Below are 15,457 nucleotides of genomic sequence, written 5' to 3'. Positions count from 1 at the left end.
GAGCTGAGTCATGTGACCTGCTGCTATTTAAAACCAGTGAAGGCCGATAGCTGGTCAGTCGGAATGGTTGCCTTTGTAGGTAAGCTGTTAATGTGAGAAAACACCAGAAAGTGCTGTTGATGACAGATTAACGTGGATCAAGAGTACGGCAAAGAAGAAACAATTGAACAATGAAAACATTGTGTCTGTTAAAAACAAATGTAAATTATGCTGAATGCAATTTTGCTGGCTACAGGTAATGTCACCCCCCTCAGTGCTTTTTTTATCTGGCCTTCATTTGTGTGTCCTAGCCACGCCCCCAAACATAGTGGGAGACTCAGTCATTCTAAGTGGTTGGAACGTATTTCCACCTCTGTTTCTTTAAACAGCGGCATTTATGTTCAACATTGTGTTTGTTGTTATATGCTCCATAACACAAGGGGGTGTACAGACAAAATATTCTGGATAAGCACAAAGTGGAGTGTTACCAGAAGAACGTTACGGGTAAAGTAGGTTGCCTGGCAAAAGTAGTAGTCCACCTACATACCACATTTTGTGACAAAACTAGTCTAATGAACCCAAATGCAGACACAGACTGGGAGCAGGATCAAGTAGGTAATTTATTTATAAAATGAGTGGAGGAGTCCTGGGTGGCAAAAGTCTGAGGTAGGGAAGTGAAGCAGGGAAGCTGGGCTGGGGGAGCTGGCAGAGTGGTTTCGGGGAGCAGTGGTGAGTGGAGCAGATGAGATCCAGGTGGTTTTCAAGTGAGCAGGTGTCCCAGTACAGGGGAGAGCTGATGTGATCCCAGGTGGTAATCAGGTGGAATAGGAGTGGAGCAGGAGGCCGGAGTCAAATCAGGACAATGCTGCGGGCACAGGGCAATGGGTATTAGCAAGCAAGTCAATGGTCAAGGGTTAACAAAGTGGCTTGAATGAGACTGACTGGTTAGCAGAGTCCGCAATCTGGTGACGTGCTGAAGTTAGAGTAGATTGTAGAGGATTAGCAGCTGCTATCAGACTCCTTCACACCAGGTTCCACTCCTGTAATCATAATTCCCCATTGTCGTCGCTAATTCGTTCCAAGAATTTAAGGTCATTTGACTGTCTGTGTGGTCTCTCAATGAACAGTCGTAGAGATGTCTGTAGAGGTGCAATTTTTTGAACTGGCTACTGTCTGATGACAGTAAAGCCTGTGGTGGCGAGGGCCAATATTTCAGGTTTAGCTGGTGTAGCCAGCAGATGTCTGAGTCAAGACTTCCTCCTCTGTGGCCCTTACATTTGAGTTCATCTGTTTAACTGTGTTTGAATGCAGATAAAAAAAATTAAAAAGCTAATTTGAAACTAACTCACCAGATGATAGCCGAAGGGTTCCGAGATTGCATTTCAGCCCACATGTTCAACCTGTTCGCATGGACTGTTTACCTTATGTTCAAATGTGGTTGGTCAGTACTATTCAGACTACAAATGGACTACAAATAGAAACCACAACACTTTGATACCAACATCTTGTCCTGTAATTCTTGACATAATTTTTTAGCGCACAAGCCTTACACTAGGAACACTACGGAGAGCATAAACTTGCTTAACCCTGTCTGTTCATCTACTTTATTCTAGGTGTGGTCGGTCCCTCAGGTCCCAGAGGTCGTTCGGGTCTTCCAGGTCTTCCTGGTAAAGCCGGTGCTGATGGTCCACCAGGACCGCAGGGCTCCCCGGGCCTCCAAGGTCAGAACTCAAACCCAGAGCTGCTGTCGTCTTAGAAGTCAAAGAGATTGTCTCGTAAAGGGAAGAGGTTTAACTCCAGTCTCTTTCCTTCAGAGGAGGTGGAAGTCTATTTTTTTTTAAATCCAGACCTCATCTCCAGGTTGATTTAAACATGTGATGTGTATCTGGAAATCTGATCTGGATCAGGAAAAGACTCAGAACACATTATAACCCACACCACATCTGAAACTGGTTGACATTGTGATCAGATCTCAGCCACATGTAAATAACGTTTCGTCACTCCTCTTCCTGCTATCTGAAGCTGCCTGTCAAAATAAAAGCTCCAGATAAGTCGTTCCTGTGATGCGGTGATACTCGATACAGTTGAATTTACTATAAATTATAAATCCAATAAATTACTGTTGTTTATTATATTTACCTGACAGATTGCAGTGCACATGTGTCTGAGGTGGCCGAAATAAGCTGACTGTTTGCTTTTTTATAATTTTTTTTTTTCCATATCAGGTCCTCCTGGACCACTTGGACTTCATGGACTGGACGGACTGAAAGGAGTGAAGGGGGACATGGGGACCAGAGGTATGAGACTCTCACATAGACAAAAACAAACACTAAACAAGCTAAAGTCAGTTACTAACATACAAACCTCAAGTAAATGATGATGATGAAACATCAGCATCACAATAATAACACCCGTTATTCTGTTTAGGTCTGGGTGTGCCGGGTCCTCCAGGTTCTAATGGTCTTCCAGGGGATAAAGGTCCTCCAGGTCCTCCAGGACCCATGGGTCCTTCCCAGCCCGGACCACCAGGACCCACAGGCCCACCAGGACCCAAAGGTGTGTAGTAGTGTGACTCCCATCAGGGTCAGGATGTGTCAGACCAGCAGTGATCCATCTAAGATCAGAACTTTGTGTTGTAGGACCTCCAGGGGTTTTGGGACCTCCAGGTAAAATGGGACCAGACTGTAAGAGTCCAATCCCAGGGCCTCGTGGAGATCCTGGTTGTACTGGGCCAGATGGAGAGCCAGGTCAGACTTAAACCTTCAGATTTAATAAACTTGTAAGTCAGATAAATCACAATGCATGACCTCTGACCTTTGTTTGGTGTTTCAGGGTGTGCTGGTGAGATGGGGGATCCAGGTCCGAACCCTCCCGTGCCTGGAGATGATGGGGACAATGGGGCTATTGGGTGCCAGGGGCCCATTGGCCCAAAAGGATCTCCGGGGCCCAGAGGACTGCCAGGCATCCCTGGAAATCCAGGAGTTAAAGGTCAGACTCTCTTCATGTAACTGAGATATCTTTAAATGAAGAGCTGCTGACAGAACTTCACTCAGAGAAGATTCTCTTTACAACCCAACAGAACTGAATGGTAGGTGTACCTGAGCACCAAGCATAGGAAAACCTCTGAAGCTTTAGGCTATATTTGCAGTTACCTGAGGTATGAAATTAAGTGGACCCTGGGTTTAACTTAGTAGGGACACACTCTAAAACATGGAGCAGGACTTGACCCAGCTGATCTTTGTCTCTTCAAATCTCTGTGTTCCACTTCAGCCCCCACCACTGTATTTTTGTTGTGCTATGCCACCTCATCATGGACTGTCACTTAGTTACATCTGTGTGTGTGATTAGGCTTGCGGGGGTCTCCAGGTCTGATGGGACTACCTGGCAGTCGGGGTCCTCAAGGTTGCACTGGTGCAAGTGGGCCTCCAGGACCAAAGGGATATGCAGGACCTATGGGTCCAAAGGGGGAGAAGGGACGTGTCTCCCCCTGCCCCGATTATCCTCCCGCAACACAGGGCCCTCCAGGACCTCCTGGCTTTCCTGGTCAGCCTGGAGATGTCGGCGTCGAGGGAGAAATCGGCCGGGTGGGACCAAAAGGTGAGAAACGGTTGGTGGACGGGGTTATGATGAATCATCATGACCCATTCAGAAAGTTTTCTGGTCTTTAACTTCTGCTTAGAAGAACACATTTCTCCACAGTCATCCAAATACAATAAACTCCAGAGCCATTTCAGGGTAGTTAGGTTAATGAGGGACAGCAGATCTAAACTCTCAAAATAAAACCTTCTGATGTGAAACTACTACCATCCGGTGTAGTATCAGCGCAGCTGATAATTAAGGTGGTTGATTGTGTGTTTCAGGTAGGAAGGGGGACATCGGGCTTGAGGGACCGATAGGCCTTGAAGGTCCCGCAGGTCTAGATGGAGACCGAGGAGTGCCAGGCCTGCAAGGGGAGGATGGAATAGTGGGAGCCAAAGGTGAGACCTCCACCTGTCTGTCTGGTTGTCTGGGGTTGTTAGAGTTGTTGTGTATCACCTGTGTAGATTTGTTCTGTTGCTGTAACTCTCTTTGGTCCTTGTGTCTCAGGTGATCAGGGTCCGAGCGGTGACCCCGGTCCTCCTGGACCAACCAAAAACTTGAACTCGGGCTTCCTGTTGGTGATGCACAGCCAATCAACGACAGTACCCTCCTGTCCACTAAACATGAGGGTCCTGTGGATCGGATACAGTCTGCTGTACCTGGAGGGTCAGGAGAAGGCTCACACTCAGGACCTGGGTAACACATAAGCACACGCATACAATAACCCCTTTCATTTCCTTTGATGGGAAAGGTTACAGTTGGCATTTATTCCAGAGAAAAATGACTCATATTCATAGGCTCCAGCTTCAATAGGCAGCAATGGAAACATGACATGCTGATTTCCTTTTATGCCACGATGCAATCACTATCCGTCAGCACCAAGTTTGAAAGAATTTTCACCGCCCTCCATGCTCCTTTCTACTGTTCACTAACCCCGTTTTCTGGTGCATCCAAGACACCAACCCCGACACACCAGTAAAAAAAACAAATCAGAAAGGCATACTTGTCTGCTATGAGCAATGGGAAAGGAGTCTATCGTCTATTTTTAGTAGGACTTCTCACATATAAAAAAAACAACATTTCAGACATTTCAGTCTCTACCCATAGACCAGAACCCCAGCTGAGGTCCTGAGCAGAGAATCCAGGGCTTCACCTTCAGGGTCAGCCGTCTCTGAACCACCACAGTCTGACTCCATCTGACCCTGACTGGAGGACTAGACCCAAAGATACTTGTCCAGGTCCAGACCTTGATATCCACCTACTCCACGGAGCTCTGTTTGACGTTTGTTTTTGGTTTTTTTTTAACTGGCTTTGTGACATCAAACAGCGGTTTACATTTGAAATAAAAAACGACAAGGATGTCAATGTCAAGCTGTGTTTAAGTGGTGTGCTGGAACCACCACTGGAATGAGGATGAATACCAACATTGGTGACCGTGACAGAAGCGATAAGTTCCTAGTTTGAACCCAAGGTGGAGTTCAAACAGTTTGTATGTTCTCCCCGTGTCAGCGTGGGTTTCCTCCAGGTGCTCCAGTTTCCTCCCACAGTCCAAAGACATGATAGTCAATTGGTGACTCTAAATTGTCCGTAGGTGTGAATGTGAGCGCGGATGGTTGTCTGTCTCTATGTGTCAGCCCTGTGATAGTCTGGCGACCTGTCCAGGACGTACCCCATGTCTTGCCCAGTGTCAGCTGGGATAGGCCCCTTCCCCGCAGATACCAGTTACAGTGGACACAATGTCAGACTAACTAACTCTTCAAGGACTCGCTCTCAATCTGATGGGAACAATCCAGTGAGTACCTCAGATTTTTAGCTGGTGACCCTCATCCTGCTGCGTGTCAAGGGACTATATTCAACTTATCTTGCATTGTAACATGCATTATGACAACTTAATAAGGTTTATGTATGTTTTTAAATGAAGTGGAGGAGCCTACCAGTGTTTTGTTTAGTTTGTCTCAGAGGCTCCGCGGACTCCGCAGCTCCGTTCAGCTGTCTGCTGCTGCTGCGAGAGAAATGTCCTTCTGCTTCTTCTTCTTCTTGTGTATCCTTGTGTGTATTGGCGGTTAATACAGCATTATCGCCACCTAGTGGATTGGAAGCACATTACACCTATAATGAGCTTTTATTGGGAAAAATAGCTCAAATGCCACCCCTGTGGTAAAATTAGGTATATAATTTGATATATCGGTTCGGTTAGATATTTGGCTTTAAATCAAACCCGTTGGAAAATTTTCAAACCGACACAAGCCTAGACTGGACAAAGTCCCGTGACCTCTGCAGGATCCCTGCAAGAGTCCACTACTCCAGGACCAGGACAGAATGCAGATCACAACAATCACGCAGGGTCTCCTGTCAGCAGCCTGACAGAAACTTTCTCAAGGAGGCAGTGCACCACCACCCTGATCTGCCAGTCCACAGGTCCCGAACTCTACAAGGTACTGAATAGTTATCCAAGGAAACAGAACAATGTCCAGAGCTTTCAGCATCTCAGGGTGAATGTCATCCACACCTGGTCTTAACCCAAGTCTTTCTGTTTATCTTCCTCTATGGGTGACGTCAGTTGGGTTCAAGAGTTCCTCAATGTTTTCCCCCATAGAACGGCTTACATACATCTACACACTATAATGTCCCTTTGTGAGAACAGCTTCAAACCAACCAAAGACCTTTGATTTGTTAAATGATTTAAATGTAATCTATATTTTAATATTTCCAGGTCAGGCTGGGTCCTGTATGCGGGTCTTTTCCACCATGCCATTCTCCTCCTGTAACATGGGAACCTGCTCTTACGCCAGTCGTAACGACAAATCCTACTGGCTGTCGACGACGGCAGCCGTCCCTAGTATACCAGTGGGCGGAGCCTCCATTGAAGATCACATCAGCCGCTGTGTGGTGTGTGAAGCCCCCTCCGCACCTGTCGCTCTGCACAGCCAGACCTCCAACCAGCCAGAATGCCCCCCCAGCTGGAGGAGCCTGTGGACCGGATACTCCTTCCTCATGGTGGGTACTGCAGTGGAAGTACTACTGCTAATGCTACTAATAATACTGTTATTGCAGTTCTACAAGTACAACTACTACAGAACTACTACTGCTAATGGTGCTCATTCTGGGCCTTTTCTCCACCACAATTTAATTTCCTGTGCGTGTTGCAGCATACAGGTGCAGGTGACGAGGGCGGCGGCCAGTCCCTGACATCATCAGGTAGCTGTCTGACAGACTTCAGGGCCCAGCCCTTCGTGGAGTGTCAGGGGCCTCGAGGAACCTGCCACTACTTCGCCAACATCTACAGTTTCTGGCTGACCAGAGTGGGGAAGACCACCTCCAACTCCAATAGCTCCTCCACCACGCTGACCGAGGGCTGGCAGCAGAGGGAGAGCATCGGGAGGTGCAACGTCTGCATGAGGGGTTGAGGGGGAGCACCTCCTCCTTCTCCTCCTCCTGCAGAGCCTGAGAGGACGGACAGGACGAGACTCGTCTGTTTGTCTCTGTGAGGAGAGACCATCATGTTAAAGATAACGCTGCCAATCAATCAGTCAGTCCTGTTCAGATCATCAGGAGTGACTAAGTGCAGCACAAACGTCACAGCAGACAGATGAACTGGGGTTGTCTGATGTCAGTTTGTAGTCAGGATGTTTGATCTCCACCCAGATGTCAAAGATCAGATATAAAACCTCACCAGTTGTGGGATCACTGGGCTCGTGTTCATGTTTGGATCAGCAGGTAAAACCTTCTTAGATTTTATTGTAAACAAAATTTCCACCGGACAAAACAGAGTGAGGAGGGGATTTGGATTTATTCAGATTCATTCAAATTTAAATTCCAGATAAACGTGTTAAAAACACAATTTTGAAAAGCAGATTAGCTGTTTAAAAATGTATTTCTGATGTGAATTTGTCAAACAAAGCTTCAGTTTACAGCTCACTGTTCAGTCAGTTAACAAAACTACTTACTTAGGAAAGTGAACTCTCCTATATTTTAACATTAATAGCTGTATTTTGGAAAAGTTTGATGACTATCATGGTAAAGCAGCTTTATTTTTACCTGCATGAGTCCAGTTGGTGCTGATTTTTTACCTCTCCAGTGGCTTAACATTTTAACATTTTACTGTTCATTCATCAATGTTGTAGGCTGAAAATTCTTACAATCTCCAATATGAAAATGTGTGGCCTATTCACCGAATAAAAAAAAGTTTTACTTTCTGTCAACTAAAATGTGCATCATACGTCTACGACCTGGCACCTTTATTCCCTTAAGTCTCTCTAGCTTGGCTCGGTAGAGGTTCCAATTTAATAGTGGACACAGATTAGTTTGCTTTCATCGCCACCGCTGCAAAGTTAAAGCACCAAATAATTTTAAATAGCTACCTGCAGAGTCGCCACCTTGTGGTAAAACATATTAATGAATGCTCATGTCGACCTATTTGTAATATTGATAGGTTTAGACTTAACAGGCGATGTTAGCGTCAGGATTAGGCTAAAATATGTTTTGCAGCTTCAGACTTATATTTATTTTTATTGTTAGTATTATTATTTTGGCCAAAAATGTCTCTTTTGATAGTGAAGGTGTCCGACTCCTGTTTTAGGGTGAGAGTATTAACAGAAGAGAGGTCTAAAGATTTTTGGGGTAATAAATTGGCATCTTAAATCCTCCTGTGACCCTGCGTCCTCAAATGAGGACATCACATTTTTGATTGCTGCACCTCACACTTTGTCCTGCTTAACTTAGACCTGTTGTCCTCATCCGTGGACACTTCTTTGTGCCATCTCGTGGTAGTAAAAGCACAGTACACTAATCCATGTAAAAAACAAGATGGCAGCCATCTCTGCCAAGTCAGTCTGCACTAGCTGATCCTGACACAAAAGTGGACAAGGTCCAAAACCTGATTAAATTTTATGATTTAAACTTGTTTATTTATGTTTTATGAAGTTTGTAGTTTGATGTGGCATCAAATTTGATCAACTTTAGCAACAGTAACAAGCTAAGACGGTGTTGATTAGGAAGTACTCATTTGAGGACACTGGGACTTTATTATCGCAGCATTTCTCTCAGGCCAGCTGGGTGTTACAGACTGTTCCTACAGACAAAAACACATTCGTATGGCGCAAGGAAATTTCATACAACATTACAAGAGAAACAAATCACAAGGCTTTTAGATATAGTACATTATTTGCCATTTTGTTTTTACACAGTTGTGTTCAGGTGTTGAAATGAACAGTTTCAGTCAGTCGTAGACCTGAACAGTGACCCCTAACCCACAGAGTTACAAAACATTGAACAAATGTTGCATTGATTGTAATTTTGTTTTAACACAACAATGTTCAGACACCTAAGTAATCAGTTTTATATTTGTTACACACTTGTGAGCATTTAAAATAAACTCATTATCCATGTATGAGGACACTGTTTTTAAAAAACCCACTTGCTGTTAAAAGATAATGCTTCATTTTTTATTCTCAGCAGGTTTTACCAGTCCCTAGTAGCTAGGAGAATTTGGAAATGCATACCAAACAAAAGCTGGGGTGTCAGGAGGTTAAATTAGCTTGTAAATTAAAAATATAAAGGACCAATAATTGAACCCTGTGGAACCCCATTAATGATTATCCCCTTTTTCACTATGTTGCTTGTTGTGTGTTTGCTGAAGTTTGATTGCATTAGATCAAACTACTCCATACGATGATAACTGTCACACTGTTGTGGAGTCATCCTGATGTTGTGTCTCCTTTCACCATTAGGAGGCGCTAAGGTCAGACATATTAAATATCTACACATAAGAGTGAGTTAAAGATCCACGGACAAAACAAAACAGAATGAGGTGTTAAAAATGTCAGAATGGCCTGTTTAAGGGTGAATCAGTGGAAGGGACTGTGAGGTCTGAGGTCACTTATTGATTTATGATCAGTTTATTGATAATTTGAGTTGTGAATGACTCGTAAAAGAGCTCTTTGTTTTGTCCTGAACGCAGATTATTTAGCTGGTGTGATTCGTGTTTTCCATTCTTTATTCTTCATTCATATTTGCTCTTAACTTTTCAGTATTTAGAATGAACATGTACTGTATATGCCACGTGTTGAAGACGTGTTGTTTTCAATTCAAACTGTGACAGAAAGAAACATTTTTATTGATAATTTTGTCCAAACATATTAATTCAAAAGTTGTGTAGCTTCTGCAAACTCGTTTTAAGAGAAACTTCAGTATTTTTCAATCTAGACCTTATTTCTTTTGCCACTAAGTGATGAATGGGATCAACAATTTTTAAACTGGTCCAGTATTGAGCAACAGCGCTGCTGTCGGCAGTGCAGAACGTTAATGAGCATTTGCCTCATAACGTCCACTAGATTTGTTTGTTTTTGTCACTGACAGGCTCAGATTGTTATTTTAAGTGTCTGACAACATTATGGAAAGGATCCTTGCAGAGACAGACCTTTGTGTTTAGGAGTAAGGTCCTTTTTGTTTAATGAGAAACAGCCCTGAAATCACCATCACCAAACCCACCAGACTACATTTAAATAAACAGTAATTTTATTATAAAACACACTTAATTCAAAGTCGACAGAAACAAACTATAACTCACAAAAACCACAGTGGTTTGTCTTTATACTGTTCCATCTATACCAGCTCTGGTTTGGTTAAAATTAACCCTTAATTCACCCAGTTAGATGTGTAAACATGCTGCCTCTTTACACACTAAAATCACTGTTTATTTAAATGGAGTCTGGTGGGTTTAGTGATGGTGATTTCAGGGCTGTTACTGGTTTAACAAAAAGGACCAGGTTGAAAATACGGAATTTACTCTTTTAGGTAGAAGAGAGTATGAACACCACCAAACCGACCAATGAAATCTCGCTCATATCTAGTTATTAAGTTGGGTATAATTCTGTTGATCATTTCCAAACATGGCTCAGCCCCAGTTTGAATCAGTTCTGATGTGACGTTTTTTAAAAGTCATATTTATTTCGCTTATCACTGTTGTCAGGTGAAGAACTTGTATCTAAATGTCAACGTTTTATTAGCTCAGTAACCCCATCCCAGTCGCCAGAGGGAAGTGTTGTACATTTCTGCAAACCACAGATACATTACATTTGTATGTTTCATACATATCATATCAGCTTTCTGAAGTGACGTAGTATATGAGCTGACTTTGTCGTAAGGAGGTGGAGGGGATGGTGGATGGTGTGACACTTAGGAGAGATGTCTGCCAAGCTGCAGACCACTGTTCAACACCAACAATCAACGAAAATGGTTGTTTTTAGTGAGACATCGCAGCGTTTCCAGCAGTTTTTCAGCCCCCAAACTTGGGTGTTTCTCGCCGTGTGTCAAGCAGGACAATGCCACAAAAAATCAAAAAGTCCTCATCCCAACTCGTCAAATACTGCCATTTTGTCAGTGGATCAAAAAATGATGCTCTGTGTAGCCTCCTGTCAGTTTTGGACTTTCAGGGATGGTGTGTCAAATTACTTCTGTAACGTGCGCTGTGCCTTTTCAAAATATACTTCCATCTTCACAGGAAATGTACCTGCTCATTACATGCACACAGCCTTTTTCAGAATACACTTACAACATAGGTCCACGGTGAGATTTAGCAAAAAAATGGTTTGACCTAATATAAATACGTTTGTTATGAACATGATGTCATATGTAACATATTCTCACTCTCCACTGAAATATCGCAGCTTAGTCAGTAGACTTTGACATCTACATATGACGCGCTAGATATCCACGGGGCGTCTGTTGTTGACGTTTTGGGACATCGATTTTTCAAAATAAACTTCCATTTTTACAGGAAATGTACAGTTTCTGCTCATTAGATGCAAACAGTCTTTTTCAAAATAAACTCAAGTTGGTAAAACATGTATTCACGTTTATGACATTGTTCAAGAAACGCACATGGTTAGGTTTAGAAATAAACATCATGGTTTGGCTCTACATTCAAACAGGAAGCTAACAGCAGACTCCTGGGTGAAAGTCCAGTGTTTGTTGGACCCACTCTATAGGGACTTTGCAGCTCGTAACATTTTGTTTTTGTCCTGCTGCATCTCGAGCTGATGTCATCTGAAAGGGGCGCATCAAACTGCTGACAAAGTATGCCATTTTTTATTGGTGTCTGATGCGGAAATCACACTACAATATTTGACGACTTCATATTGAGAATGGGTTGTTGTGTGGCATACATCCCTAGCGTAGCGTGCTATACTAACGCACTATGTTGTTATTAAAGTAACTCCATTGACCTTTGGTTTCACACAGGAAATGACGGGCTCCTGGGTTAAAGTCCAGAGTTTGTTTGACCCATCCACCTCCGCTCCCACCCTCCCAATATGGACTTTCTCGCTCATCATTTTACGGTAGTTGCTGGCGGCGTGTATCATACAGCAGCGAAGGGTTCCTCTTGGCGTCTTTGCGTCGGTGTCTCATGCCGACGTCCACTGACAAAGCAGCGCTACATGAGCTGTCGGGCTGTCGCCTGCTGTGTCAAAAATCACCACTACCTGATGTGTATCATACCACTGCAAAGGGTGCCTCAGTGCGTCACTAGTTCAATGTCGAGATCACTAAAACAACAGGGTTATTTGATGTTGTTGTGGTTGGGAGTGAGAACGAGCTCATATTTTAAGCCACGATGTGATTTTTGTCTGAGCATTACCAAATAGTTTTTGTTCTAAACGTAACCACGCCAACCACGGCGCTGCTGATATGTTAAGTTTCATCATATCAGCCACATGATGATGTACAAATGCCACATATCTGTTTGCAGAAACGTACAATGCCAACATTTTTTCTGGGACTGGGTTGGTAAACCAGACTGGTTTCATCTGGATGACTTTTATTTCAGTGCTTTTATTGTGAAAATAAACACCAGGTTACAAGGTTTCCTCTGATATCGCACATATCCTGTGATGTCACATCCTGTGATTCAGCAGCTGATCGGTTGGTGGCGTTGACGTGATGTTCTCTCCTCATGAGAGAGCACGACGAGAGAACACCTGAGTGAACTTTAGCCCCGCCTCCAGCCCCGCCCACTGCACAACTAGAAGTGCACTGAGAAACGTTATGATTGGTCGGCTGAGAGGCAGCGACTGCATTTTAATTGGTCAGCTGGGAGGCAGTGACTGCGTGTCATTGGTCAGTCAGTATTTTGTTAATAAGTAGGGAGAGAATCGTGTGAGAAGCTGTGAATACATTTGACATCAAACCTTGAAACGTGCTTTTTTTTTTTGTTCCAGTTTTCTTTCAGATCAGACGCGTTCGGAGTTTCTCCCTCAGCTCAGCTTCATGTTCTTTATTCATGTTCTTCAGTTTTCAGTGTAAAAACAAAGAGAGCAGCGTGTCGTGAGTCGAACATCTGAACGGACGAGCTGCGGCACAGAACCAGGAGCTGAACCGGGACCAGCAACTGATGTTGTCTTTTCTCTTCATGGTTCAGTCAAATCACGTCATGGCGTCTGTGTGTTAGAGTCGACTTGAATATTTATCTGTCTGATACTTTCATATCAAAACTAACTAAAGCTTCGTAGTCGCCGTCACAAAACGTAAACAGGGTCAACTGCTGAAAGACAAATTACTTCCTGTTAAACTTTAATTTAGAAAAAATATTTTGGAGATATCTTAAGATTTTGTGTTTTTGTCCAGTTTCAGTTCAGTTTTTATTCCTGGTTGTGTCAAAGCGTCTGGTCCTGGTCCTGGTCTTGGTCCTGGTTCTGGTTCTGCTCCTGGTTCTGTTTTATCTCTCTGTGATTTGTAAATATGTTTGGACTCCACCGTTTTATATTTTTACTGTAAATGTCATCAGAGTATTTATTTAGCCTGAAATTAATGTTGGTGCTATTTGATGTTTCATTTGTTTGTTTTTGTTTTATTTTGGTAAACGGTGACTTGGTGAAACCCCGCCCCCTTCCTCCCTCCTACAAAACAAAATGCACAAACATAACGGTGTTCATGATGGAGGAGTCTGACCTTTATATTCAGTTTATTATCTGTGCGCACCTCGTTAACTACAGCTCCCATGATGCTTTGAGATGAGGCCTGTGTCTATTGCTGAAGACCAGACACCTCAGTGTTTTAATAAAGGATGTAAAAAAAAAAAAAAAGAAATGAGAAATCAGGTGTGAAATAAAAAGTGGGCGGGGCTTCATCCTCACCTGAGGAGGGGGAGGTGTCACTGTGTCACCATCATGTTTTTATTGTATTTAAATCTGTCGGTGATATTTTAATCTCTGTAGGAGGAAACTTCTCACTAACACTTGTGAAACATTTTACTCTCTGTGGACGGACGACTCTTCAATAAATCGCATCAAAGTTTCACCTCAAGAGTCTTTTTATTTATTTATTTAATTTACTCCAGAAGTTGCTGTAGAGTAAGTGATATTTCCAAGGAGAAAAATGAAGAACATATTTGAAAATTCGTAGTAAAATAAAGAAATAAAAAATTCGAAACAAAAAGCTCTAAATTATTTGGAAAATATTACTCAGATATATGAAAAGAAATCCGGAAAATATCAGAACAAGTAAAATATTGAAAAATAAATACGAGATAAAACAAAAAACACAGAAAACATCTGAAAAAGAGTTTTTTTTAACTGCAAAATTAAAAAGACATTCGCAAATATCTGAAAAACAAAGGAGTAAAATATCCAAAAATTTAAAAAAAAAAAAAAAAACACACATAAAAAGGAACAGAAAATATTTCAAAAAGACAGAAAAATAACATAAATAAAATATACTACTGAAGTATCTGAAAGGAAATCCAGAAATACCTGAAAAACAAATGAGTAAAATATCCAAAAGTAAATAAATAAAACAAAGAAGAAACAGAAAATACCTGAAAAAGACAAACATTTTTTTGAATAAAATATTTGAAAAGAAATCCGCAAATATCCTGAAAAACAAATGAGTAAAACATCAAAAAAAGAAAGAAACAGGAAATATCTAGAAATTACTGAAAATTATATATATATATATATATATATATATATATATATGTATACAGTACAGGCCAAAAGTTTGGACACACCTTCTCATTCAATGCGTTTTCTTTATTTTCATGACTATTTACATTGTAGATTGTCACTGAAGGCATCAAAACTATGAATGAACACATGTGGAGTTATGTACTTAACAAAAAAAGGAGAAATAACTGAAAACATGTTTTATATTCTAGTTTCTTCAAAATAGCCACCCTTTGCTCTGATTACTGCTTTGCACACTCTTGGCATTCTCTCCATGAGCTTCAAGAGGTAGTCACCTGAAATGGTTTCCACTTCACAGGTGTGCCTTATCAGGGTTAATTAGTGGAATTTCTTGCTTTATCAATGGGGTTGGGACCATCAGTTGTGTTGTGCAGAAGTCAGGTTAATACACAGCCGACAGCCCTATTGGACAACTGTTAAAATTCATATTATGGCAAGAACCAATCAGCTAACTAAAGAAAAAGCAGTGGCCATCATTACTTTAAGAAATGAAGGTCAGTCAGTCCGGAAAATTGCAAAAACTTTAAATGTGTCCCCAAGTGGAGTCGCAAAACCATCAAGCGCTACAACGAAACTGGCACACATGAGGACCGACCAGGAAAGGAAGACCAAGAGTCACCTCTGCTTCTGAGGATAAGTTCATCCGAGTCACCAGCCTCAGAAATGGCAAGTTAACAGCAGCTCAGATCAGAGACCAGATGAATGCCACACAGAGTTCTAGCAGCAGACCCATCTCTAGAACAACTGTTAAGAGGAGACTGTGCGAATCAGGCCTTCATGGTCAAATAGCTGCTAGGAAACCACTGCTAAGGAGAGGCAACAAGCAGAAGAGATTTGTTTGGGCCAAGAAACACAAGGAATGGACATTAGACCAGTGGAAATCTGTGCTTTGGTCTGATGAGTCCAAATTTGAGATCTTTGGTTCCAACCGCCGTGTC

At 42.4% G+C, this 15,457-nt stretch overlaps 1 protein-coding gene across 1 annotated transcript in view; it reads left to right on the top strand.

Annotated features, from left to right (window-relative positions):
* Positions 1 to 13,651, top strand: part of col4a4 (collagen, type IV, alpha 4) — a 59,483-nt gene extending 45,832 nt beyond the window's left edge. The window contains exons 38-47 of the mRNA XM_049577584.1: positions 1,593 to 1,700; positions 2,205 to 2,276; positions 2,407 to 2,535; positions 2,619 to 2,726; positions 2,812 to 2,967; positions 3,328 to 3,576; positions 3,840 to 3,956; positions 4,066 to 4,254; positions 6,272 to 6,555; positions 6,708 to 13,651. Of these exons, the coding sequence (XP_049433541.1) occupies positions 1,593 to 1,700; positions 2,205 to 2,276; positions 2,407 to 2,535; positions 2,619 to 2,726; positions 2,812 to 2,967; positions 3,328 to 3,576; positions 3,840 to 3,956; positions 4,066 to 4,254; positions 6,272 to 6,555; positions 6,708 to 6,965 (1,670 nt within the window). The 3' untranslated portion in view covers positions 6,966 to 13,651. The remainder of the gene's footprint in view (positions 1 to 1,592; positions 1,701 to 2,204; positions 2,277 to 2,406; positions 2,536 to 2,618; positions 2,727 to 2,811; positions 2,968 to 3,327; positions 3,577 to 3,839; positions 3,957 to 4,065; positions 4,255 to 6,271; positions 6,556 to 6,707) is intronic.
* Positions 13,652 to 15,457: the final 1,806 nt, after the last annotated feature.

Source organism: Epinephelus fuscoguttatus, linkage group LG5 (assembly GCF_011397635.1).
Source record: "Epinephelus fuscoguttatus linkage group LG5, E.fuscoguttatus.final_Chr_v1".
Lineage (NCBI taxonomy): Eukaryota > Metazoa > Chordata > Actinopteri > Perciformes > Serranidae > Epinephelus > Epinephelus fuscoguttatus.
This window is presented reverse-complemented; position numbering and strand designations above follow the sequence as displayed.